A 27,036-nucleotide genomic window follows, 5' to 3' on the forward strand; every position below is an offset into this window, starting at 1 on the left:
GATGATGAGGACTTCATGGATTTTGATGCCTCATCACCAGACCCAGTCAGCCCCAAAACCCCACCTCACTCTACAAGCGCCTCACCACCTTGGCACAAAGACAGGGGTAAATCAAGACCACATTGACAAAATGGCTCCCACACTTTAATGGAATATAAATGGATACAGGACTCATCTGGCAGAACTGAGACTCCTTGTACAGGACAGACCCTTTTGCCCCTGCCTTCAAGAGACTCATTTTAAAGAGAATGACACACCTGTACCTGGAGGTTATCACCTTTATAGAAACGACGACCTTACTGGTGACAGGGCAAAAGGTGAGTTTGCAGTGTTCGTAAAGGACTTTTCTCTCCTCACCTATTCCCTCAACAACAATACTACAAGTGGTTGCTGTTCGGATAGTGGTCCATGTTGACATCACAGTGAGCTCTGTGTACTTACCACCCCATGAGCCTCTTGATAATGGGGACCTCACTCATCTTAATGAACTACCCCGACCCGTTCTCCTTTTGGGGGACTTCAATGCACACAGTGCACTATGGGGTTCTAACACCACATGCCCCAAGAGTCGGGTACTTCAGGATATGCTACACAAAACAGATCTTATACTACTGAACATGGGTCAAGCCACACATTTTAGCACTGCTGCAGGTTCGTCTACAGCCATAGACCTCTCCTCCTGCTCACTTTCTCTTGGGGACACTGCTCAGTGGGCAGTGGATGATGACCATGGTAGTGACCATTTCCCAGTCTGGATCCATCTGCCTGATGTAACAGATCCTGAAAGAAAGCCACAGAGATGGTTATTCAAGAAGGCTAACTGGATGCTTTACAAGTAGTTTGCTGTTTTCAAGCAATGTGATGGTATCCAGGACTGGGTGGATCACATTACAGCTGTGATTCACAATGCTGCTGATGCATCCATCCCAAAGTCTGTGGAAGTGCCGAGGAGGCGACCTGTCCCTTGGTGGAATAATGAGTGTTGCTTTGCAATTAGGAACAGGAGGGCAGCAATGTGCAGATTCAATTGATGCCCTACAGGTGAGAATCTTGCAAACTTTTGAATAGCATGTGCAAAGGCGAGGAGAATAATTCAGGAGAGTAAGCAGAGGTCTTGGAAAGAGTTCCTGAACTCCATCAATAGGTCCACACCTGCATCTAAACTATGGGAAGCCATTAGGAGGATCTCAAGGTACAACTCTCGACTGCCAGTAGCAGCTGTACGAATACAGGGGTCTCTCGTAACATCGACAACGGATATAGCTCAGATAATGACTGACTCGTATAAAACCATTCGGCCACTTGCAGCCAGGGTCCCACCTTCCGTCAATATCGGGAGGCACAGTAGAAGACTGATCTAGATTTCCATTCCACCAGCATGGAAGAGTACAACCAGCCTGTGGGAGCTGGATTCTGCATTGTCAGTTGCTTGTGATACGACCCCTGGAAATGACCTGATAACCTACAGCATGTTACAATAGTTGGACTGATGGTCGAATGAAGTCCTCCTTCAGCTCTTCAATAAAATTTGGATAACTGGTGACTTTCCCAACTCGTGGAAGGAATCTATTTTAATCTCAATTTTAAAACCAGGTAAGGATCGGAGAGACCCTGGTAGTTATTGTGGTATTAGCCTGACAAGCTGTGTAGGAAAGACACTGGAGTGTGTGGTCAATCGGTGTTTAGTGTGGGTTCTGGAAACCAGGTCCCTACTCAATCCCTCCCATGTGGGTTCAGGAGGTATCGCTCCACTCTTAATAACGTGACCCTGCTCGAAGCTGCTAGTCAACAAGCTTTCCTTCATAAGCAACACCTTATCAGTGTTTTCTTCGATTTGGAAAAGGCCTACGACTCTACCCGGAGGCATAATATTTTGTCGCAGCTCCATCAGTGAGGATTCCGTGGACGTCTACCGACCTTCATACAGTCCTTTCTCTCGGACAGATATTTTACATACAGGGTTGGGAATGTCTTGTCTGACGATTTTAAGCAGGAGAATGCTGTCCCTCAAGGGAGTGTCTTAAAGAGTCATGGCTTTCACTATCGCAATCAATAGCATTACAACCACAGTGCGACGTCCAGTACTATGTTCCTTATTTGTGGATGACTTCTCCATCTTTTGTGCATCCTCCAGCCTCACCACGGCTACCCAGCAATTGCAACTGATGATCAGGCGGTTGGAGGAATGGTCTCGCACCACAGGTTTTAAATTCTCATTAGATAAAACAGTTTGTGTTGCTTTTAATCGTTTCTGCTGTCTGTTTAATTTGCCCATTTTAAAACTAGGGGACACAGATCTCACTTTTAAGGAAAAGGTGATGTATCTGGGTCTTATCTTTGATGAGAAATTAACATGGTTGCCACACATTAAAGAACTGAAACTGAGATCTGAGATGTCTCAAGGCCTTAAACATCCTTAAATGTGTCAGTCATAGGTCTTGGGGAGCTGACAGAGTGCATCTGCTACAACTTTATAAGGCCTTCATGGGACCCCGGCTTGAATACGGATGGCAGATGTATGGGTCAGCAAGGCCTTCATACCTTAAAATGCTGGATGCAGTTCACCACGATGGTATTAGGCTGTCAACAGGGGCCTATCGCACGAGCCCTGTTCTTAGTTTGTGTGCAGATGATGGTGAGCCTCCGCTGTCTATTCAACATCTTCTTCTCGTGGTATGCCAAGAAAATAGGTCATTGTCTGCTCCTACATCGCCAGCATCCAGTTACATTGTTCAGCTGCCAGTGGAACGGCTGTTCGATCATCGACCACAAGCAAGACGGCCATTTGGGATCCGTGCAAGGGAGAGTCTTGAATTATTACAGGTGGGGGGCATTAAGGTCCAAAGCCAGGGGTGGAGTAGAGCATCCCCCTGGTTACTAGCAAGGCCTAGATTGCTTTTAGAACTGACTGCTTACAAGAAGCATTGTACCCCAGACCATGTTTTTAAAATTAAATTTAATAAAATTTTACTTAGCCACCCAGATTTTATTACCATCTACACAGATGGTTCTAAGCAGGGAGATGTTTCCTGTTGTTCTGTTGTGTTCCCCGACACTGTCCTCAGGATAGGGCTCCCAGAGCAGTTTTCAGTTTATTACGCGGAATTGTTTGCTGTCCTGAGGGCAGTGGAGCAGATGAGACGGCGCCGTGACAAAAAATTTATCATCTGCTCCAATTCTCAAAGTGCCGTTCTCGCTGTTGGACAGATCTACCCAGTAGATCGGATGGTTCAACAAGTGCAGGACGCTCTCCTCCTCTTGCACAGGCAAAACAAGGAAATCATTTTTTGCTGGGTTCCAGGGCACATGGGCATCCAGGGAAACGAACTCGCTGCTGCTGCTGCTAAGGAGGCTTGCTCTCTTCCTCCTGCTGCCCGCTGTTCAGTCCCTCTGCAGGCTCACTTCATTTGTGACTAGGAAGACCATATGTTGGTGGGCTAGAAGTGAGAAACAATAAACTACCTTCCATCAAGACTTCAGTGCGACCATGGATCACCTCCTTCTGCTCGCGACGGTGTGAAGAAGTAGGACTTACTCATCTTAGAGTGGGACATTGTCCACTGACACCTGGCTTGTCCACTGACACCTGGCTTCCTCTTACGTCGGGAGGAGCCCCCAGTATGTCAGAGATGCGGGACAGAGCTGTCAGTACGACATCTGTTAACTGAGTGTGTTTTATATGATGATCTGAGGGTTGAACTGAGTCTTCCCTCTATTTTGACTGATAAGGAGGCGAGTGTCATTCGTGTCTTAAAATTTTGTGTGGTGTCCGGAATTCTTCCAAAAATACTTGGTGTGAGATCTTAATGCATCACAAAGTGACTGGATCATGTATTATTTCTGTCATCATCTAGCCATTGTTTTTTGTCCCTTTTTTTAACAGCATCCTTACAAGTATTTTCTCCATGATTTTATTTAGTTATCCCACTGTGTCTCGCTGGGGTTTTATTACGGGCTTTTATGAACCTCATCTTTTTGGGGTTGTTTTACATTTTCTGTGGTGGAATCAAATGTAGTTTTCCAGTTAATTATCTCCTTCCATAGATCGTGAAAATCTTCGGTATGTGAGATCTTAATGCATCACAAAGTGACTGGATCACGTATTATTTCTGTCATCATCTAGCCATTGTTTTTTGTCCCTTTTTTAACAGTATCCTTACAGGTATTTTCTCCATGATTTTATTTAGTTATCCCACTGTGTCTCGCTGGGGTTTTATTACGGGCTTTTATGAACCTCATCTTTTTGGGGTTGTTTTACATTTTCTGTGGTGGAATCAAATGTAGTTTTCCAGTTAATTATCTCCTTCCATAGATCGTGAAAATCTTCGGTATAACATTAATGCAAAGGCGCTGTTGACCTAGCTGTTTAGCGCCCTCTGCCATAAATAATCATCATCATCACCAGAAAGGTATTGAACCGTAAACCTATTGCTTTCGAAGAAATTTAAGTTTGCTTCACTATTAAAATGCATTGTATAGCGTGAAAATCAGTCTTACTTTAAAGCCCTAATAATGTCTTCTCAGCAGTGTTTTAAATAGTTTACTTTTGTGTTAAGTGTGTGTGGATTTGTAATTGACTTTTCAGTCTGTTCAAGAATTCCTGTACTGTGTACAACGGATTGGTTAATGAATATTTTCTACATCTGAAAACACTTCAGCTGTCTATCAGACTTCTATTTCTGTAGCCAGATAGTGAAAGACTGTATTTGCTTGCTTTGTGTCAAAGTTAGATTCAGAAGAAGGAAATACAGACCGTTTTGTTTTCCATATTGTAACCGTGAATATCTATATTACCCTCAAACTGCTCTGGATTATTGGCGACAAATCTCATCTCTGAGTAAGTGTACTGTGAGACTGTGGTTAATGTACTCAGTTGTTCAAACAGGTGCCTGCACGATGTGTGTATGTGGACCCGTACACAATTCCGATTACTTTCCCTTGTGCAGTGAATACCTTTTGCCTAAGTGAGGAGTTAAAATAATATTTTCATCCTATAGGACATCAGTGAATCAAAATGTGCAAAATTTGTTAACTTGCTGATTTTTGCATCTCCAGTGTTGGCTATTATCCTTGGGATAGTGTCGGCTGAACATAAATGTTACAGCAGGCCTGCTAATGGTTTTTCCTGCGCATCCGAAGCTTAGAAGTTTTTACTGTATTTATTATTATTTGTTTGTACACTGCATCTATAAAAGGTGTGATGTTATTTACAGTACAGAACAGGACAAGCTATTTTTTCCAGAATTCAAAGTGACGCCATTTGTGCAAAACGAAATAATAAATTGAACGACAAAATTGTTTCCTCTTTTCTCTGTTGACACCAATATTCACATCTTCCGCAAAAAGAACTAATTCTACCTTCTGAGTCAAATAAAACAGTAGATAATCAAAATGAGGAAGAACGCAAATGAGCCCTTGATTGAAACGTGCAGAACTCTCATTGTGATTTCTCCCAGTAATGTGTTGTCCCCGTCAGTATAACTCAGACATCCTAATTACCTAATTTTTTTAAGCTTTCAAACAAACTTGGATAACCTAAATATCTGGTGATTTATATTCTGTAGTGGTTATGTATTTTATGTGAATGATATACAGTATAAATCAGTGGAAAAGCCAGGATAGAATAAAATAGTATTAGGAAATAATAGATTGCTACTCACCATATAGAGGAGACATTGGGCCACAGACAGAACAACAAAAAAACTGTTGTTATACACATGAGCTTTTGGTCAAAAGGGTCAAAACACCTTCTTCTAATGCAGAAAACACACACACATTCAAGCAAGCACAACTCACACATATGGCCACTGTTTCTGGCCATTGAGGCCTACCGGCCTCAGTGACAATATACAGTGGTCATGCGTGTGTGATTTGGACCTGCATGAATATGTGTGTGTTTTCTACATTGAAGTAGTCCTTTTGGCTGAAAGCACACATGTATAGCTGTCTTTTCGTTGTGCCTGTATGTGAATGAACATCTCCTGCATGTGGTGACTAGCAATGGTATCTTTTTCATAATATTGTCAAGTATATAGTTCATGTTTCATAATCACGTTACATAGAAGCTTTATTTTTTATTTTCAGATTGTATGACCTGGGACCAAATGAAATAGGAGAACTCATCCGAGTTCCAAAGCTGGGAAAAACCATTCACAAATATGTACACCAATTCCCAAAACTTGAGCTATCCACTCACATTCAACCTATTACCCGATCTACTCTTCGAGTTGAATTGACAATTACTCCAGATTTCCAGTGGGACGAGAAGCTGCATGGTGCATCAGAAGCATTTTGGATTCTTGTTGAAGATGTTGATTCTGAAGTCATTCTTCATCACGAATATTTTCTTTTGAAATCAAAATATTCAACTGATGAGCATCTCGTAAAATTTTTTGTACCAGTATTTGAACCTCTGCCGCCACAGTATTTCTTACGAATTGTCTCAGATAGGTGGATTGGAGCTGAAACACAACTTCCCGTCTCTTTCAGACATTTGATTTTGCCAGAAAAGAACTTGCCACCTACAGAGCTTCTTGACCTGCAGCCATTGCCTGTATCTGCTCTCAGGAACAATGTGTTTGAATCATTATATTCTGACAGATTTCCACAATTTAATCCAATTCAGACCCAAGTCTTCAATGCTGTTTATAATAGTGATGATAATATCTTCATTGGAGCTCCTACAGGTTCTGGAAAAACAACGATCGCAGAATTTGCAGTTCTGAGACTATTATCACAGAATTCAGATGGTCGATGTGTGTATCTGGTACCAAAAGAAGCTTTAGCAGAACTAGTGTTTCAGGAGTGGCAACAAAAATTTGGTATGTCACTTGGTAAAAAGGTTGTATTACTTACAGGAGAAACTGGGACTGACTTAAAACTCCTGGCAAAAGGACAGATAATTGTGTGTACAGCAGAAAAATGGGACGTTCTGTCAAGGCGATGGAAGCAGCGAAAAAATGTGCAGAATATACAATTATTTATTGTCGATGAGCTTCAGTTGATTGGTGGTGAAGATGGACCAACTTTGGAAGTAGTATGTTCTCGTATGCGGTACATATCATCTCAGATAGAAAAACAAATCAGGATTGTGGCATTGTCAGCTTCCTTAGCAGATGCAAGAGATGTTGCTCAGTGGCTTGGATGTAATGCAAATGCAACATTCAATTTCCATCCATCCGTTAGACCAGTACCTCTGGAACTTCATGTGCAGGGTTTCAATATTACACACAATGCCTCGAGACTTATCGCGATGGCAAAACCAGTGTACAATGCTATTTTAAAACACAGTCCTCACAAACCTGTTATTGTGTTTGTACCAACCAGGAAACAAGCTCGCTTGACAGCTATTGACCTCCTAACTTTCACAGCTGCCGAAGGACAACCAAATAGATTTTTCCATGCAGAGGAAGAAGATATCAAACCATTTTTAGATCGCATGCAGGATAAAACACTTCGTGAAACATTATCACAAGGTGTAGCATACATACATGAAGGCCTTACTCCTGGAGACCATAGGCTTGTTGAACAATTGTTTGACTCGGGTGCAATACAGGTGGCAGTAGTCACAAAAAATCTATGCTGGGGTGTGAATATTGCTGCACATTTAGTGGTCATTATGGACACTCAGTTTTACAATGGAAAGATACATGCATATGAAGATTATCCCATTACAGATGTATTGCAAATGGTTGGACGGGCAAATAGACCATTGGAAGATGATGACGCAAAGTGCATTCTCATGTGTCAGAGTTCCAAGAAAGATTTCTTTAAGAAATTTTTGAATGAATCACTACCAGTTGAGAGTCATCTTGATCATCGTCTCCATGACCATTTCAATGCTGAGATTGTTACAAAAACAATTGAAAACAAACAAGATGCAGTTGACTACTTAACATGGACTTTCTTATACCGTAGGCTAACACAGAACCCAAACTACTATAACTTGCAAGGTGTAACTCACAGGCATCTGTCTGACCATTTATCAGAGCTTGTAGAGAATACACTGAATGATTTGGAACAGTCAAAATGCATTAGCATTGAAGATGAAATGGATTGTTTACCTCTGAATCTGGGTATGATTGCTGCATATTATTACATTAATTACACAACTATTGAATTATTCAGTTTGTCCTTGAATAATAAGACCAAAATCCGTGGTCTGCTGGAGATTATCTCCTCTGCAGCAGAATATGAAGATGTCCCCGTACGCCACAAAGAGGATGCACTACTGAAGAATCTTGCCCAGCGCCTTCCAAATAAACTGCCTCAAGGTGAGATCATACTATTTTTATGTATTAATCTACCTTAATGAAGAAGGTGACAGAACAGACATGATTGAAAGTCACTGCTTAAAGAGTGGAGTGTTTACAGATACTTCAGAAGGATATAAGTAATAATTGTAACAGTAGTAGGCGTATTAATAATAATAATCCTTGATATAATAATTGACTGTACAGTATCAGTTCTACTTAGAAATATTTATTGGCTTGTACCATATGGTCTAGTTGTGTATTGTAATATCATAGAAATTATTTTTTCTTTGTGTTGTTTTTATTTAGTAACATAATTGTCAAAAATAAGTCTCTCATGGTGATATATTCAGTTTCCCTCTCTTCCTCATCACCATCATCATTATTATTTATTGCATCAATGGGCCTTTTAATGCCTACAGCAGAAAAGAAATAACCACACTACAAAATGAAAGAAGCACATTATAAAAAATTATAAAAGAACATACTGCAAAAAGCACAATAAAAAAGGATCAGTAAGTCACACCACAGGAGATTTCTACTGTAAATGGTAGTCCATCATTGTGAGAGTTTAGCTTCCTATTCCACCGTTGTTGGTTCCACTTGTTTAAGGATTGTTAATACTCGATCAGGTCAAAATGTCCTGCTTGCCTGGTTCAGATCTCGCCGATGCTTAAGTTTTAAATAAAAATCATCAACATGTCTGACATAAGAAGCCATGCTTGTCAAAGAGGGCGAAGGGAGTGTTCGAAAATTCAGGGCACTCTTTTGCCCTTAGGTTGGGAAACTACCCCTAAAAGATGGAAGAATCAGCAATGCACAATGGCACGAGGACACGGAAGGCAGTGGAAACCTCTGCATTAAAGACACGCAATGTAATTCACAAGATACGTGACCTGTAACTGAAAAAGTGTTGTGATGCTCTCTCCATTGGCAGAAAATTACGGACTAGTTCCCATTTGGATGTCAGGGAGTGGCCTGCCAAGGGGGAGGTGACCATGAGGAAAAGATTGAATAAACAACGAAAGGGTAATGTCATGTTATACAGTTCGGGCATGGATTGTCACAAGTTTGAATGTGGTAGGGAAGCTAGAAAATATGAAAAGGGAAATGGTAAGGCTCGGTATAGATACAGTGAGAGTCAGTGAAGTGAAATGGATGGCACACAAAGCAGAAAATGGTATAATGGGAATAGGATTAATTATTAATAGGAAGGTAGGGCAGGGAGAGAGGTGCTACGAACAGTACAGTGATAGGATCACTCTCATCTGAATCAACAGCAAACCAACACCCTCAACAATAGTTCAGATATACATGCCAACATCACAAGTAGAAGATGAATCTATAGAGAAAGTATATGGTGGTACTGGAGAGATAATTTAGCACATACAGGGAGATGAAAATCTAACAGTCAAGTGAAATTAGAATGCAATTGCAGGGGAAGGAGTAGAAGAGAGAGCCTAATTGAGTTCTAAATAAACTTCAGCTAGTGACAGTGAATACTATTTTCAAGAATCACAGCAGCAGGAGGAGGAGGAGGAGGAGGAGGGGGTGTACTTGGAATAGGCAGGGAGATACAGAAAGACTCCAATTAGATTACGTCACATGCAGGAACAGATGTAGACACAATTTAGTAATTATATAGAGTAGATTGAAATTTAAGAGACTGTTAGGAAGAATCAGTGTGCCCAGAAGTGGGATACGGAAGTATTAAAGAATGAGGAGACAGGCATGAATTTCTCTAGGCTATAGATATTTCAAAAATAAATAACTCAGTAGGTAGTTCAGATGAAGAGAAGTGGACATCTCTAAAAAGGAAACAAAAACATAGGAACACATGGAAGCTAACTACAAGTTACTTAGGAATGAAATAAATAGTAATTGCAGGGAAGGTAAGGGGAAATGGCTACATGACAATTGTGGAGAAATCAAAAAAGGAATGACTGTAGGAAAGACTGACTCAGCATATAGAAAACTCAAAACAATCTTCAGTGAAAGTAACCCTTGAGCTGGTGCACCTTTTTCATAACGAGCAGGTGCGCAACATGCTCTATACACATTTTAAGAAATGCTTTCTTTATGGGCTTCGTCAAAAATAGACCCCCCCCCCCCCCCCCCCACACACACACACACACACACACACACACACACACACACACACTCTCAAGCAAATGCGATTCAGCGTCTCCGCTACATCCTGAGTGGCAACTTCCTTTTCATAATATTGTTACATTCCATCCTGGATTTCCCATTATTTAAAATAAACTTTCATTATATTACTCTGTTACCATATACATTACCCCACAGTAATGGGATCACTTGAAGCATTAAACACTGCATGAGACCCCAGCCAACCGCTTATTCGATTACTAATTATCTTATAGTCAGCTGCCTCATTGTGGGTCATTTCTTGCACAGATCGCAAATTTTTCCTTACCTAGCTAACTATTTATTCTATATTGCTGATGCTCACTTGGATGTATGACAACACACCAAATCACTATGTTAGCTGAAACCAGTAATGAAGGAATAGGTATGAGCTTGCAATTGTAAAGCAACAATGGAATGGTGAAAAATATATACGTAGGCAAACTTGCTCAGGGGTTAAAAACAAGGGCAGCAACATTAAGAGTGCAATGGAAATTTCACTATTAAATGCAGAGGAGTGAGCAGATGGGTGGAAAGAGTACATTGGAGGCCTTTATAAGTGGGAGGACTTGTCCGATTATGTGTTAGACGAAGAAACAGGAGTCAACAGGGAAGAAACAGGAGATCCAGTATTAGAGTGATAATTCAAAAGAATTTTGGATGACTTAAAATCAAATAAGGCAGAAGGGATAGATAACATTCCATCAGAATTTCTAAAATCTATGGCAGAAGTGACAATAAAATGATTAGTCATGTTAATATGTAGAATGTATGAGATGTGATATACCATCAGACTTTTGGAGACATATCACCCACACAATGCTGAAGGCAGCAAGATCCAACAAGTGTGAGAATTACCACACAATCAGCTAAACAGCTTGTGCATCTTCTAAGTTGCTGACAATAATAATAAACAGAAGAATGGAAAAGAAAATTGAAGTTCTGTTACATGATGATCAGTTTGGCTTTAGAAAGTTCTGACGTTGCGATTGATAATGGAAACATGACTGAAGAAAAATCAAGAGACTTTGATAGGATTTGTCAACACGAAAAAATGTTCAACAATGTAAAATAGTGCAAGATGTTTGTAGAAGAAAATAGTGCTAAGCCATAGGGAAAGACGGTAATACGCAATATGTACGAGAAGCAACAGAGCAATAAGATTGGAAGACCAAGAACGAAGCACTCTCATTACAAAGGGTGTAAGACAGGGATGATATCTTTCTCCTCTAGCGTTCAATCTGTACAGCGAAGAAACAATGATGGAAATAAAAGAAAGGATCAGGAACAGGATCAAAATTCAAGGTGGAACGATATCAGTGATAAGATTCACCGATGAAATTGCTATCCTTAGTGAAAATGAAGAAGAATTGTGGGATGTGTTGAATGTAATGTAAAAGTCTAATGAGTGCAGAATGTGGATTGAGAGTAAATTGAAGAAACATAAAAGTTATGAGAAGTAGTGGAAGTGAGAACAGTGAGAAACTTAACATCAGAATTGGGGATCAAAAAGTAGGTGAAGTTAAGATATAGGCTACCTAGGCAACAAAATAACTCGTGTTGGAAGGAGCAAGGAGGACATAGAAATCACACTAGCACTGCAAAGAATATATTCATGGCCAAAAGAAGTCTACTAGTAGCAATGGTAGGTCTTAATGTGAGGAAGAAATTTCTGAGAATTTACATTTGGGGCTCAGCATTGTATGTTAGTGAAACAAGGACTGTTGAAAAACCAGAATGAAAGATAATTGAGGCATTAGATGTGGTACTACTTCTCAGGAAAATTGAGGTGGGCTGACAAGGTAAGAAGTGAGGAGCTCCTCCACAGTATAGACGAAGAAAGGAATATATGGAAAGCACTGACAAGAAGGAGGAACAGGATGATAGTACCCTGTTAAGTCATCAGGAAACAACTTCCATGGCAGTAGAGGGAGTTGTAGAGGGTAAAAAGTATAGAGGACATCAGAGATCGGAATACATCCAGCAAATAATAATGGACGTAGGTTGAAATAGCTACTTAGATATGGAAAAGGTTGGCACACGAGAGGAATTCGTGGCAGTCTACATCAAATCAGTCAGGAACTGATGATTTGGGGGGGGGGGGGGGGGGGGGACACTCAACTCTTCCCTTGCATTCTTGGATTCCCCTTGGGCATTTTCCAACAGGTTGAGAATGTATAATTCAATATGGGATGTGTGTATAAGCTTGAAGGATGCAGCCAAACCACTGTAGCCTCTAGTGCCCTAATTTTCGGCCAATTTGTGTATTTCCAAATTTCTGGTGCAGGTCATCTTTCATCCTTCATTCCCACTCATCTTCCATGGTGTTGTAGATGCTGTGGTGTCACCGCCAGACACCACACTTGCTAGGTGGTAGCTTTAAATCGGCCGCGGTCCATTAGTACATGTCGGACCCGCGTGTCGCCACTGTCAGTGATCGCAGACCGAGCGCCACAACACGGCAGGTCTCGAGAGACTGACTACCACTCGCCCCAGTTGTACGGACGACTTAGCTAGCGATGCAACACTGACGAAGCCTCGTTTATTTGCAGAGAAGATAGTTAGAATAGCCTTCAGCTAAGTCAATGGCTACGACCTAGCAAGGCGCCATAGCAATTGATAGTTATCGTATGAAGCATGTCTCATCAAGAACGATGCATACAAATGATGGATTAAAGTTAAGTATTCCAGAAGCTACGTACTTTTCTTTATAGCATTCATTACGTATCCTGTTTCAGACCTCACGCCATCCTGCGTGAGCTTATAGCGTGCATTTCGGCCTTCTCTAGCAATATAACAGATGCCTCTATAGATCTTTCGAAATACCCTCCTGCTTTCTGCTAATTTTTTGTGTAGCCCAAGATATCATCATGTTCATCTCTTAAAATAGTTGTTACTTCTCTGGCACCTATCTTGCACCTTGTCCATCCTTATCCAGAGATTTTTGCAGACTTGGCTTTCCCTCCAGCACCAGCACATTTTCCCCTTCTATATTTTCTGTTTCAGCTTTTCCTGATTACGCATCTGCCTAAAATTTTGATAACTACAAATTCAGTGTGATTTTAACTCTGTGTCAGTCAGCCTTTCTCTGCTTCTTCTTGTTTAAAAAGGGGAAGGGTCTGATGTAAGATAGAAAAACATTACCCAGTCAAGGGATATTCTCCATGGAAGTGATAAAATGGAATTCCACATTTATAAATTGGAAACAATGAAATATGTAGATCGTATATGGTGTCCATCACAGTGAAAGAAATTTTTTACATGTGTGATGTTAATTGACCTAGACACAATTTGTTGACTGCATTAGTTGACTTAACACCTTCAATGTGCCATTGTGAATTATCTGTGTGGGGGCTTCTCAGCTGTACAAGTGAGTGAAAAGTTTTAAACAATGGGAAGTCCAGTATGGAATGATGACAATATTATGAAAAGAATAGATAACTACTCACCCTATAGCGGAGATGCTGTGGATGGACACAACAAAAAGAGTGTCAAACAAGTAAACTTTTGGCCAGAAAGGCCTTTATCTGTGTGTGTGTGTGTGTGTGTGTGTGTGTGTGTGTGTGTGTGTGTGTGTGTGTGCCTGCACATCTGAGCCATACATTCTCTGACAGCCAATGATATTTCAGTCCAAGTGCTCTGCTGTGAATGCTGTGACCAGTATGAACATTAAATGTGATCATAGCGAGTTATTTAGTGAATCTTTGTTACATTATTGTGAGTTGTCACTGCTGTTGGTGGTGCTATGTGACAAATTCTACATAAGCAAGCAAGAGACAAATTGCAGGATAAGTACTTTCTTCATAAGTACAAAACACGTGTATGCATGCTACCACAACTGCCGCTTGGAACTGGCAACACTGCAGTTCCTGTTCATGTCTCGACCTGCATGAACCGCAGTCATTCATGAATTAAACTGTAGTAGCACTCAAGAAAGAGTTTGTCTGAAATCTTACCAATTTGTCCAGTTTTATTTACTACATGTCAACAGTGAGTTTGTTACCTTTACTCCTTCCATTATTTCAATTGTCTGGAGAATAATTATGTCTTACTATTAATATGGACAATTTGCTCCATTTAACGTCACATTTTATTACTGACCTTGTGAAATATGCCATGATTTTGTAAAATGTGACTTACACTCTTAATTTGCTTTCAGGAGCTCGGTTCAATGATCCACACGTGAAGACAAACCTGATGCTGCAGGCACACCTTTCCCGATTGCAGCTTGGAGCTGAACTGCAAGGAGACACTGAGGTGATTTTGGGGAAGGCGATCCGACTCATTCAGGCCTGTGTTGATGTACTGAGCTCAAATGGTTGGCTGTCTCCTGCTGTTGCTGCTATGGAGCTGGCACAGATGGTGACACAAGCCATGTGGAGCAAAGACTCATATCTAAAGCAGTTGCCACACTTTACTCCTGAAATCATCAAGCGATGTACTGAGAAGGTAGTTTCATTTGTTCTTCACTTATTTTAGAACAGCTTATCTAAAAGCGTCAGAAATCTGTGCAAGCTATTTCCCTGCACCTCCTATAGTTCTGACACTATATTATGTGTTTTTACATTTGGATTTCTTTCAGTTCTAAAAATATTTCTGATGGAAATTATGCTGCATGTATTCCTTGCAGTATTGTAGCTATTCTCTTTCAAAATATCTCTCTGTTGATAAATACATACCCATCATGTGGAAAAGAAATAATTAGCTGCAGTTATGTGATAATTGTATGTCAATTATATTTCAGGGTGTGGAAACAGTGTTTGATATTATGGAACTTGAAGATGAAGACCGCACTAAGCTGCTGCAACTTACAGATCAACAAATGGCAGATGTTGCACGCTTCTGTAATCGTTATCCCAATATTGAACTGGGATATGAGGTACAAGACAAGGACAGGATACATACAGGTTCATCTGTGAATGTTCTTGTGCAGCTTGAGAGAGAAGATGAAGTTACAGGTCCTGTAATTGCACCATTCTACCCACAGGTAATATTTTTTGTAGCAGTTTTTGTTAGAAACATCATGAGCTTTCTGAAAAGAGGTTTGGATTGTCAGTCTTCGCTCCTTGCACACATGCACATGCATAACCTAAGCCTTTTTATAGCAATATGCTCTGAGGTGGGTTTTTCCCAACCACTAACAGATATTCGTTGATGGTAGTGCAACAAAGCACCACATTTCATTGTTCGAAACAATTCCTTTAAAGAAAGGCCCACTGTCAATCACTACAGTCAATACATTAAGTCCCATTACCAAAGATACCATGTATAATTGCCCTTGTAAATTGCATAGTGATTGAAATTACAGCAAACAAAAACAAGAGCGTATTTTGAAGGTACAGCAGTAAGAGCATCGTTCTCTTTCATGTACAATCTCTTTATAGTCCCATCTTTAAAATTTTAATACTTCTGCTGTTCATCTGGAAATTTGGCACCACAGTGATATCATGGACTTAAGGCGGTAGGTGGAACTGAGCAATAACCGTGGAAGTCGAATTTGCATAAGTCAAGGTCCACTTTTACATATAAAAACATACAAATTATGTTCAACTGGGACAAGAGACTAAAGAAAACAATGTAATTTAGAAGAAAATGTACAACAATATAGTAAAATTATATTACAATACAGTATTATGCATTGCAACAATGTGAGACATTAAGTGACATAGAAGGCTTCATAAAATTTAAAAATGTCATCTACCGAGGACCCAAAACTCCCCCCACCCCCCCACACACATAATTTCATCAAAGCTTTGCTAATAAATTTTTTATTCCCTGTTATGTAGCAGAAATGCACATTTTATTGAATCTGTTTTTTTTTTTTTATAACCCTTTTACAATTGAACTGAGGCCTTATGTCAAGTTTGTAACTGTCAGTCGATCTTCTGATTGAACTGGGTGTAAAAAATCAAGTTATTCAATGTTTTACTCTTGCTATAAGCTCATCTGTTGTCACCTCCTGATTGTGTGAATTCAACAGTTCATGAACACCTTTACCCTAAATTTAATTGTGTGGCAACAGTGTCCACCTCAGCAACCACATTATCAATTTGATCAGGATCTGGTACTGATTCCCCCCCCCCCTCCCAGTTTTGGCAGTGAAAAAACTGGACACAGTTTTTCCAAATGCCATTTAAAGTTTTTTGGGAAATTTCGTTCAGAAATTGTCCAATAATTCCCGCTGCACTTGCTTCCAGAAGTCATCATTTTGTCTCGTAGCTTCTTTTAATGTCTCTGGTTGTATTCAGTGGCAAAAATACAAATTTCACATGTGGGTGGAAATTAATTAGAGTAACAGGAAGGTGACCTGGTGTGATGTCGATTAATAGTATCACTTTAAATGGGCATTGTTTTTATTGGCAATAATGTTCAACTTCAGATATGAAGTGATGACCAAACCAGTCCTCAAAAAATAAGCTGTCACTCAAGTTTTAGCATTCGACTTCCAACTCACAGCCAACCCAGATGTATATGTATATTTTAAAACTCTCTGATTTCCTGGGCAATAAACTAAAAGAGGTTTTAATTTACAATCACCGGCTGCAGTGTCAGTCAGTCTTTGGTGAATTTAAGACTTAAAAATGTTTTCTCTTCATGTGTAAGAGTAGTTCTGTTGGGTATCATCTTCCAGAAAAGACCAGTTTCATCTACATTGAACGTGGTTTGGTTGGTATGGCCACCTTCTTCTATCACTGCCATTAATTTTCCTTCATAGAGTGACACAGTCTCTCTATCAGTACTTGCCTCCTCTCCACTTTCTGTGATGCTATACTAATTATGACTACTTTTGAATTGGCTAAACTAACCATTATTAGCTTTAAATGTTTCATCTTTGGCCAACTTCCCAGTGCTTCTTCCAGTCTCTAAAAAATCAGCTCAGCTTGAGAGCACACCATAATTTTAATATTGTTTCCTTCTGAGGGATAATACCATGATGTTTACAAATGATACTTTAATTCAGTGGTTGAGCGGTTTTCGTAGCTTAGAGAATTTTTCTTTACCTTTGTAGATGTTCTGACTGTTGATTCCACTAGTTAAAACTTTTTTGGCAGTTCAAAAAATTTTAGTTTTTGCATCAAAGTCTGTGATAATACACGGTGTACATAAAATCCAAGAACACCTTCAATTATTTATTGCACAAGAACTAAACAGTGTACAGATGTCATGCATATTGCATTTTAAAGAGAAACACTGAAAGTTTGTTTTACAAACATTCCATATGCGAACCATGAGTGACCCGGCAGACGTCAATACGGTAATCGAATTCTTGCCATACCCGTCCCAGCATAGCATCATCGACTGTGGCAGTCGCTTCCCATATTATCTCCCAGAGCTCTGCTACATCACGTGGTAGAGGCAGTACATACACCAGATCTTTAATGTGACCCCACAGAAAAAAGTCTCACTGAGTGAGATCTGATGATAAGGGAGGCCATTTCGTGAAACAGCCGATCCGTTGATGCAGCTGCTCTGTGTTCAGCTACCCGTGAACTTCACAATGAAAATGGGGTAGAGCCCCATCTTGCTGAAAGATGGATGGAGAGTCTCCAAATGCATTTGAGGCATCAGCCATTGCTGCAACATGTCCAAGTAGGAATATCCAATGACAGTGCCCTCGGCGAAGAAGAATGGCCCCCACAGTTTTCGACGTGACAAGGCACAAGAAACATTTACCTTTGGAGAATCACATTCAAAATCAGTGCATTCGTGTGGATGCTTTGTCCCCCAGATTAGACAATTATGCCTGTTCACTTTCCTATTAGTGTGAAAAGTGGCTTCATCACTAAAAATTAAGTGATCAACAATGCCATCCCCATCGTCATTCAATTGCTGCAACTGCAAACAAAACTCAAAATGCTTGTCTTTGTCGTTGTCATTGAGCTTCTGCACTAGCTCCAATTTGAATGGTTTCACAGACAGCTTCTGTCACAGGACTTTCCACACTGTCATTGGAGCCATTTCAGGTTCACGGGATGCAAGATGCGCCAATTTCTTTGGACTCCTTATGAATGTCTCTCATAGACTTCACTCACATTGGGACGTCAGCTTGTCTTTGCCAGGCACAAGCAACCTGTTCTATACGAATTTGTTTTGGCAGTGGTAAATGGCCTTCCTTGTTGGTGGCTTCTTACCGTACTTATTTCTAAATATTCATTGAACAGTGGTAGCACACTTGTTTTTGTTGAATTCCAACACCCAGAAAGCTCGCTCCACACCTAAACTCGCCATGTTTGTGACCAGCGCTGACTATCGGAAAATTACCAAACTATGCTGTGGAGGTACACATGGGGCAAAAAAAAAAAAAAAAAAATAATAATAATAATAATAATTTCAGGGTTTCTCTACAAAATGACATATGTATGATATCTGTACAGTGTTTGGTTTTTTTGCAATAAATAATTGTAAGTGTTTCTGGACTCTCTGTATTAATTTTACATTCCAAAGACAATGATTTTGTTTCCTTGGGTTATGCAAATACATCAGCTCTTCTTCATTTGGATGACAGAATCTATCAATCAAGCCAGCTCTGTGTATAAAATGGTTCTGTAGGAAACACTTCTGAACCTATTGTAAGCCAAGCACTGTGTGAGTGGAGTGGGTCAGTAGAAGTGTGCAGCACTCAAACAGGTGATTTGTGTAACTCAATATTTGCGTAAAACAGGGTAACATAAGTTGGAGTATTACTGTATTGTGGATCAGATATTTCATGTGTAAATACCGTAATAATAATAATAATAATTTGTGACAAGATTTTAATTCCATTTCTTCCTGTGCCTGTGCAGAAACGTGAAGAAGGATGGTGGGTTGTGATAGGTGACCCAAAAACAAATTCCTTACTGTCAATTAAAAGGCTTACACTTCAGCAGAAAGCAAAAGTCAAGTTGGACTTTGTTGCACCAAGTCCAGGTGAGTGCTTTATTCTCGTGACGTTTGCTTGGAACTATTGTGCCTTCAGAGAGGAAGGAATTTTGTAAGTTTTGGTTAGAGATTTATTTTGTATTCAGAAATAAATATTAAAACTGTCAGCCATTGAACAATGAGGATCTGGTTCTTGAAGAAGAGAACTGTAACATAAATTGTGGCCAGTCTCTGATTTAAGTGTCAGTTAGTGTGTATTGGATATGTCTTCTTCTATACAGTATTGCAATGCCTATGGATATGTATTTCATGTATGTTTTGTTCTGTCGTTTTTGTGTTTGACATTTCCGTTATAGCAATGACATTAATACAACTTGCAAAATCCTGGTAGAATACAAACTGTGGTAGGAGAGTAGGTAATCAGCGTGCACACAAAAAAACACACACACACACGGGTGTGTGTAACATTCCACGTGGGAAAAATATATATAAAAAACAAAGATGCTGTAACTTACCAAATGAGAAAGCGATGGTATATTGATAGACACAATGAAAAACACACAAACACACACACAAATTTCAAGCTTTCACAACCCATGGTTGCTTCATCAGGAAAGAGGGAAAGACGATAGGATGTGGGTTTTAAGGGAGAGGGTAAGGAGTCGTTCCAATCCCGGGAGCGGAAACACTTACCTTAGGGGAAAAAAAGGACAGGTACACACTTACTCGCGCGCGCGCGCGCGCGCCCACACACACACACACACACACACACACACACACACACACACACACATCCATCCATCCGCACATATACAGACACAGGCAGACATATGTAAATGCAAAGAGGTTGGGCAGAGATGTCAATCGAGGCGGAAGTACAGAGGCAAAGATGATGTTGAATGACAGGTGCGGTATGAGGGGCGGCAACTTAAAATTAGTGGAGGCTGAGGCCTGGTGGGTAACGGGAAGAGAGAATATATTGAAGGGCAAGTTCCCATCTCTGAAGTTCTGATAGGTTGGTGTCAGTGAGAAGTATCCAGATAACCCGGACGGCGTAACACTGTGCCAAGATGTGCTGTCCGTGCACCAAGACATATTTAGCCACAGGGTGATCCTCATTACCAACAGACACTGTCTGCTTGTGTCGGTTCATGCGAATGGACAGTTTGTTGCTGGTCATTCGCACATAGGAGGCTTCACAGTGCAGGCATGTCAATTGGTAAATCACGTGGGTGCTTTCACACGTGGCTCTGTCTTTTATCGTGTACACCTTCCGGGCTACAGTACTGGAGTAGGTGGTAGTGGGAGGGTGCATGGCACAGGTTTTACACTGCAGGTGGTTACAAGGGTAGGAGCCAGAGGGTAGGGAAGGTGGTTTGGGCATTTCATAGTGATGAACCAAGAGGCTACGTAGGTTAGCTGGACGGCGGAAAGACACTCTTGGTGGAGTGGGGAGGATGTCATGAACGATGGATCTCATTTCAGGGCAGTATTTGAGGAAGTCGTATCCCAGCTGGAGAGCCACATTCGGAGTCTGATCCAGTCCCGGAAAGTATCCTGTCACAAGTGGGGCACTTTTGGGGTTATTCTGTGGGAGGGTCTGGGTTTGAGGAGATGAGGAAGTGGCTCTAGCTATTTGCTTCTGTACCAGGTTGGGAGGGTAGTTGCAGGATGCGAAAGCTGTTTTCAGCTTATTGGTGTAATGGTTCAGGGATTCAGGACTGGAGCAGATTCGTTTCCCACAAAGACCTAAGCTGTAGGGAAGGGACCGTTTGATATGGAATGGGTGGCAGCTGTCATAATGGAGGTACTGTTGCTTGTTAGTGGGTTTGATGTGGACGGATGTGTGAAGCTGACCATTGGACAGATGGAGGTCAACGTCGAGGAAAGTGGCATGGGATTTGGAGTAGGACCAGGTGAATCTGATGGAGCCAAAGGAGTTGAGGTTGGAGAGGAAATTCTGGAGTTCTTCTTCACTGTGAGTCCAGATCATGAAGATGTCATCACTAAATCTGTACCAAACATGGGTTGGCAGGCTTGTGTAACCAAGAAGGCATCCTCTAAGCGACCCATAAATAGGTTGGTGTACGAGGGGGCCATCCTGGTACCCATGGTTGTTCCCTTTAATTGTTGGTATGTCTGGCCTTCAAAAGTGAAGAAGTTGTGGGTTAGGATGAAGCTGGCTAAGGTAATGAGGAAAGAGGTTTTACATAGAGTAGCAGGTGATCAGCGTGAAAGGAAGTGCTCCATCGCAGTGAGGCCCTGGACGTGCAGTATCTTTGTGTGTAAGGAAGTGGCATCAATGGTTACAAGGATGGTTTCTGTGGGTAACAGATTGGGTAAGGATTCCAGGCGTTCGAGAAAGTGGTTGGTGTCTTTGATGAAGAATGGGAGACTGCATGTAGTGGGTTAAAGTGTTGATCTACATAGGCAGAGATACATTCTGTGAGGTCTTGGTAACCAGCTGCAGTGGGGTGGCCAGGATGTTTGGGTTTGTGAATTTTAGGAAGTAGGTAGAAGGTAGGGGCACAGGGTGTCGGTGGGATCAGGAGGTTGATGGAGTCAGGTGAAAGGTTTTGTAGGGGGCCTAAGGTTCTGAGGATTCATTGAAGGTCCGCCTGGACATCAGGAATGGGATTACCTTGGCAAACTTTGTATGTAGTGTTGCCTGAAAGCTGACGCAGTCCCTCGGCCACATACTCCCAACGATCAAGTACCACTGTCGTGGAACTCTTGTCAGCCGGAAGAATGATGATGGATCGGTCAGCCTTCAGATCACGGATAGCCTGGGCTTCAGCTGTGGTGATGTTGGGAGTAGGATTAAGGTTTTTCAAGAAAGATCGAGAGACAAGGCTTGAAGTGAGAAATTCCTGGAAGGTTTGGAGAGGGTGATTTTGAGGAAGAGGAGGAGGGTCCTACTGTGACAGAGGACGGAACTGGAAATATCGCTTTGCCACGAAGAAAAATAATCTTAATCCTAATCCCACTCCTAAAGATCCAGCTCCCCAAGACACTATCCAAATTAAACCCTGCCTGGAACAGTTCCGTCCTCCGTCACAGCGGGACCCATCTCCTCCAGCCTTGCCAGCTTCATCCTAACCCACAACTTCTTCCCTTTTGAAGGCCAGACATACCAACAATTAAAGGGAACAACCATGGGTACCAGGATGGCCCCCTCGTACACCAACCTATTTATGGGTCGCTTAGAGGAAGCCTTCTTGGTTACACAAGCCTGCCAACCCAAGGTTTGGTAAAGATTTATAGATGACATCTTCATGATATGGACTCACAGTGAAGAACAACTCCAGACTTTCCTCTCCAACCTCAACTCCTTTGGCTCCATCAGATTCACCTGGTCCTACTCCAGATCCCATGCCACTTTCCTCGACGTTGACCTCCATCTGTCCGATGGTCAGCTTCACACATCCGTCCACATCAAATCCATTAACAAGAAACAGTACCTCCATTATGACAGCTGCCACCTATTCCATATCAAACGGTCCCTTCCCTACAGCTTAGGTCTTTGTGGGAAACGTATCTGCTCCAGTCCTGAATCCCTGAACCATTACATCAATAACTTGAAAACAGCTTTCGCATCCCGCAACTACCCTCCCGACCTGGTACAGAAGCAAATAGCTAGAGCCACTTCCTCATCTCCTCAAACCCAGAACCTCCCACAGAATAACCCCAAAAGTGCCCCACTTGTGACAGGATACTTTCCGGGACTGGATCAGACTCCGAATGTGGCTCTCCAGTTGGGATACGACTTCCTCAAATCCTGTCCTGAAATGAGATCCATCCTTCATGAAATCCTCCCCACTCCGCCAAGAGTGTCTTTCCGCCGTCCACCTAACCTTCATAACCTGTTAGTTCATCCCTATGAAATCCCCAAACCACCTTCCCTACCCTCTGGCTCCTATCCTTGTAACCGCCCCCGATGCAAAACCTGCCCCATGCACCCTCCCACCACCACCTACTCCAGTCCTGTAACCCGGAAGGTGTACACGATCAAAGGCAGAGCCACGTGTGAAAGCACCCACGTGATTTACCAATTGACATGCCTACACTGTGAAGCCTTCTATGTGGGAATGACCAGCAACGTACTGGCCATTCCCATGAACGGACGCAGACAGACGGTGTTTGTTGGCAATGAGGATCACCCTGTGGCTCAACATGCCTTGGTGCACGGCCAGCACATCTTGGCACAGTGTTACGCTGTCCAGGTTTTCTGGATACTTCCCACTGACACCAACCTATCAGAACTTCGGAGATGGGAACTTGCCCTTCAATATATTCTCTCTTTCCCATTACCCACCAGGCCTCAGCCTCCGCTAATTTCAAGTTGCCGCCCCTCGTACCGCACCTGTCCTTCAACAACATCTTTGCCTCTGTACTTCCGCTTCGACTGACATCTCTGCCCAGCCTCTTTGCATTTACATGTGTCTGTCTGTGTCTGTATATGTGCAGGTGGATGTGTGTGTGTGTGGGGGGGGGGGGGGGGGGCGCGATCGCGCGCGCGTGTATATACCTGTCCTTTTTTCCCCCTAACGTCTTTTAACTCCCGGGATTAGAATGACTCCTTACCCTCTCGCTTAAAACCCACATCCTTTCGTCTTTCCCTCTCCTTGCCTCTTTCCTGATGAAGCAACCTTGGGTTGCGAAAGCTTGAAATTTGTGTTTGTGTGTTTTTCATTGTGTGTATCAACATACCATCGCTTAACTGCAGGTACAATGCATAATCAATTTTTGTTGAGTGTGAGTAATAATAATATTTGCTTGACTTTTTAGATTTATTTATGTTACTGATCAGAATATTTCATTTGCAGGTCACCATACATATACTTTGTATTTCATGAGTGATGCATACCTTGGCTGTGATCAAGAATACAAGTTCTCAATTAATGTAGGAGATTTCGAAAGCGGAGACAGTGAGAGCGATAGTGGAAGTGACTAGGCCTAACAGGCTTGTAAATTTTCAAGTGACTGATTTTTGTAAATAATGGCATTTCATCATCCTTTTATTGTATATATATCATTCCATCTTTATAATTTTATGTGTTTTATCCATCTAAAATAGTTGTGGATAAATTATCAGAGAGCTGTGTAAATGATGAGTGAAACTTTACTGTGGATGTGTTTATTAAAAAGTTTGATTAATAAATGATTCCTTTTTATTGGAACACTAGCCTTTTCCCTGCAACGTAGCCCGCGTACTTGTTCGACACATACCATTATTGCTCACATCTCGTCCTCCCCTAATCTTGTTTTATTTCCTCCCCCTCCCTCTTTTTCCATCTCCTCCTATCCCAGTCTCCTTCGTCTTCTCTCTCACACCATCTCTTTCTTTCTTCCCCATTTCTCTGCAGTACCCTTCTCCTTCCTCTTTCCATCTCCTCGCCTCCCCTCTCTGTTCCATCTCCACCTTGGCCTCCTCTGGCTTATACCTTCCTTACTCCCTCTTTGCCTGCGTCCTCCTCCCTCCATCTCCTCCTGCCCCCCCTTCCTGTGCCCATCTCCTCCTGCCCCCTTCTCTGTCTATCTCCTCTCTCCATCTACTGCTTCTCCCTCACCGTTCTCGATCTGTCTATCTCCTCCTCCCCTCGTCCCCTTTTTCCCAGTTCCTTCCCTTCTTTCTGCTCAGCTTTTATAGAAGGGGCTGCAAAACCATTGTGTGCCCCTAACATGTAGGCTGCTGTCGAGAGCTTGGTGGAAAGGCAGTCTGATACTATTCCCACACAATCCACCTGTCATGCATGACAGCCTATATGCCAGGGGCTGGAAAAAATCACTTTTTACCCATATCCCCACTTCTATTGCAACTAGCAGATTATAAACCCCACAGTGCTGATACTCATGAGGTCTGCAGTTTTTGCACCAGGTTTGGTTGAAATCGATCCAGGGGTTTAGGAAGAGATACAAACATATACTCTGCTTTATGTATACGGGATGAACATTAATAGAACCGACAAACTGCTGGGATGGATTCCTGACTGAAAATGGAGGAAAAAAGGTCTTATGAACATGTATCCAAAAATGGACGGTGTGCATTGTGTGATAACAAATCGTCCTGGAACATGTTACAGAGCTGCATTGCATCCAAGTGTCAGCATATTTTCAAAATGGCTTCCATGGGATAGTAGTGGTTGTCATACAGGATACACATAATCGTATTTTGGTTTACACCCTGTTGGCAGGCCACGTGCTTGGAGCGTGTACTAGGGATCGTCTCAATATCCTGCAGAACTCGGTCCTCCAAATCTGGTGTACACACAGTCTGCCACCTCCCTGCATGTTCATCTCTCTGAAAGGACCCATGATAATTTAAACACCCATAAAGGGCTTGAAATATTGTGTGATATTGTTTTGGTATAGCCATGCTGCGTCTCGACCATTTCCATCTGCTTCGCTGTACACAAACACCAACTCAGCTTGTTCCTGACATGAACACCGAACCATTCTGCTGCTCACAGTATGCTGCGTCAATGACACAGCCTGCAACACACAAGGAACATGTGGCATGTGGTCAGCGGCATCTACCATGGCATTAACGCATTTCCAGACACACATTCAGACGACCGTAAACCATTTCCAGTCAGTAATCTGTCCTTCAGTTTTATTAATGTTGACCCTTTATAGAGATTGCATACGCAGTTTTACAGAAGAAATTAGAGTGTATGAATCATTTTCTGTCAGAACTTTTAAATAATGCATATGTGGATGGCAGTAAAACTTTGGATGGAAATGTGAAATATGCTTGTGGTAAAGCAGTGATTCTCAGTTTTTATGAGGACATCACCCTTGAAAGAGATCAGATAGAATCAGTGTCCCATACAAAGTTTAGCAACTACGTAAACTTTAGCAAGTACCTAAACTTTACAGGGGAGGAGATTTTAACCCTTTTGTTTTTACAGTGATGAGGTATAAATAATACTTAATATGCAAACAAATAACGCTGTTTTGATTTCATTCCTACAATACATGTACTTTAACACTACAATACATCTACTAAAAGGTATCAGATAGATTATATAATGGTAAGACAGAGATTTAGGAACCAGGTTTTAAATTGTAAGACATTTCCAGGGGCAGATGTGGACTCTGACCACAATCTATTGGTTATGACCTGTAGATTAAAACTGAAGAAACTGCAAAAAGGTGGGAATTTAAGGAGATGGGACCTGGATAAACTAAAAGAACCAGAGGTTGTACAGAGATTCAGGGAGAGCATAAGGGAGCAATTGACAGGAATGGGGGAAATAAATACAGTAGAAGAAGAATGGGTAGCTTTGAGGGATGAAGTAGTGAAGGCAGCAGAGGATCAAGTAGGTAAAAAGACGAGGGCTAGTAGAAATCCTTGGGTAACAGAAGAAATATTGAATTTAATTGATGAAAGGAGAAAATATAAAAATGCAGTAAGTGAAACAGGCAAAAAGGAATACAAACGTCTCAAAAATGAGATCGACAGGAAGTGCAAAATGGCTAAGCAGGGATGGCTAGAGGACAAATGTAAGGATGTAGAGGCGTATCTCACTAGGGGTAAGATAGATACTGCCTACAGGAAAATTAAAGAGACCTTTGGAGATAAGAGAACGACTTGTATGAATATGAAGAGCTCGGATGGAAACCCAGTTCTAAGCAAAGAAGGGAAAGCAGAAAGGTGGAAGGAGTATATAGAGGGTCTATACAAGGGCGATGTACTTGAGGACAATATTATGGAAATGGAAGGGGATGTAGATGAAGATGAAATGGGAGATACGATACTGCGTGAAGAGTTTGA

At 41.6% G+C, this 27,036-nt stretch overlaps 1 protein-coding gene across 1 annotated transcript in view; it reads left to right on the forward strand.

Annotated features, from left to right (window-relative positions):
* LOC124774971 (putative U5 small nuclear ribonucleoprotein 200 kDa helicase) overlaps window positions 1–24,420 on the forward strand; it is a 114,226-nt gene extending 89,806 nt beyond the window's left edge. The window contains exons 22-26 of the mRNA XM_047249708.1: window positions 6,085–8,273; window positions 14,560–14,849; window positions 15,145–15,387; window positions 19,184–19,307; window positions 24,086–24,420. Coding sequence (XP_047105664.1) covers window positions 6,085–8,273; window positions 14,560–14,849; window positions 15,145–15,387; window positions 19,184–19,307; window positions 24,086–24,213 — 2,974 coding nt within the window. The 3' untranslated portion in view covers window positions 24,214–24,420. The remainder of the gene's footprint in view (window positions 1–6,084; window positions 8,274–14,559; window positions 14,850–15,144; window positions 15,388–19,183; window positions 19,308–24,085) is intronic.
* The last annotated feature ends 2,616 nt before the right edge of the window (window positions 24,421–27,036 follow it).

Source organism: Schistocerca piceifrons, chromosome 2 (assembly GCF_021461385.2).
Source record: "Schistocerca piceifrons isolate TAMUIC-IGC-003096 chromosome 2, iqSchPice1.1, whole genome shotgun sequence".
Classification (NCBI taxonomy): Eukaryota; Metazoa; Arthropoda; class Insecta; order Orthoptera; family Acrididae; genus Schistocerca; species Schistocerca piceifrons.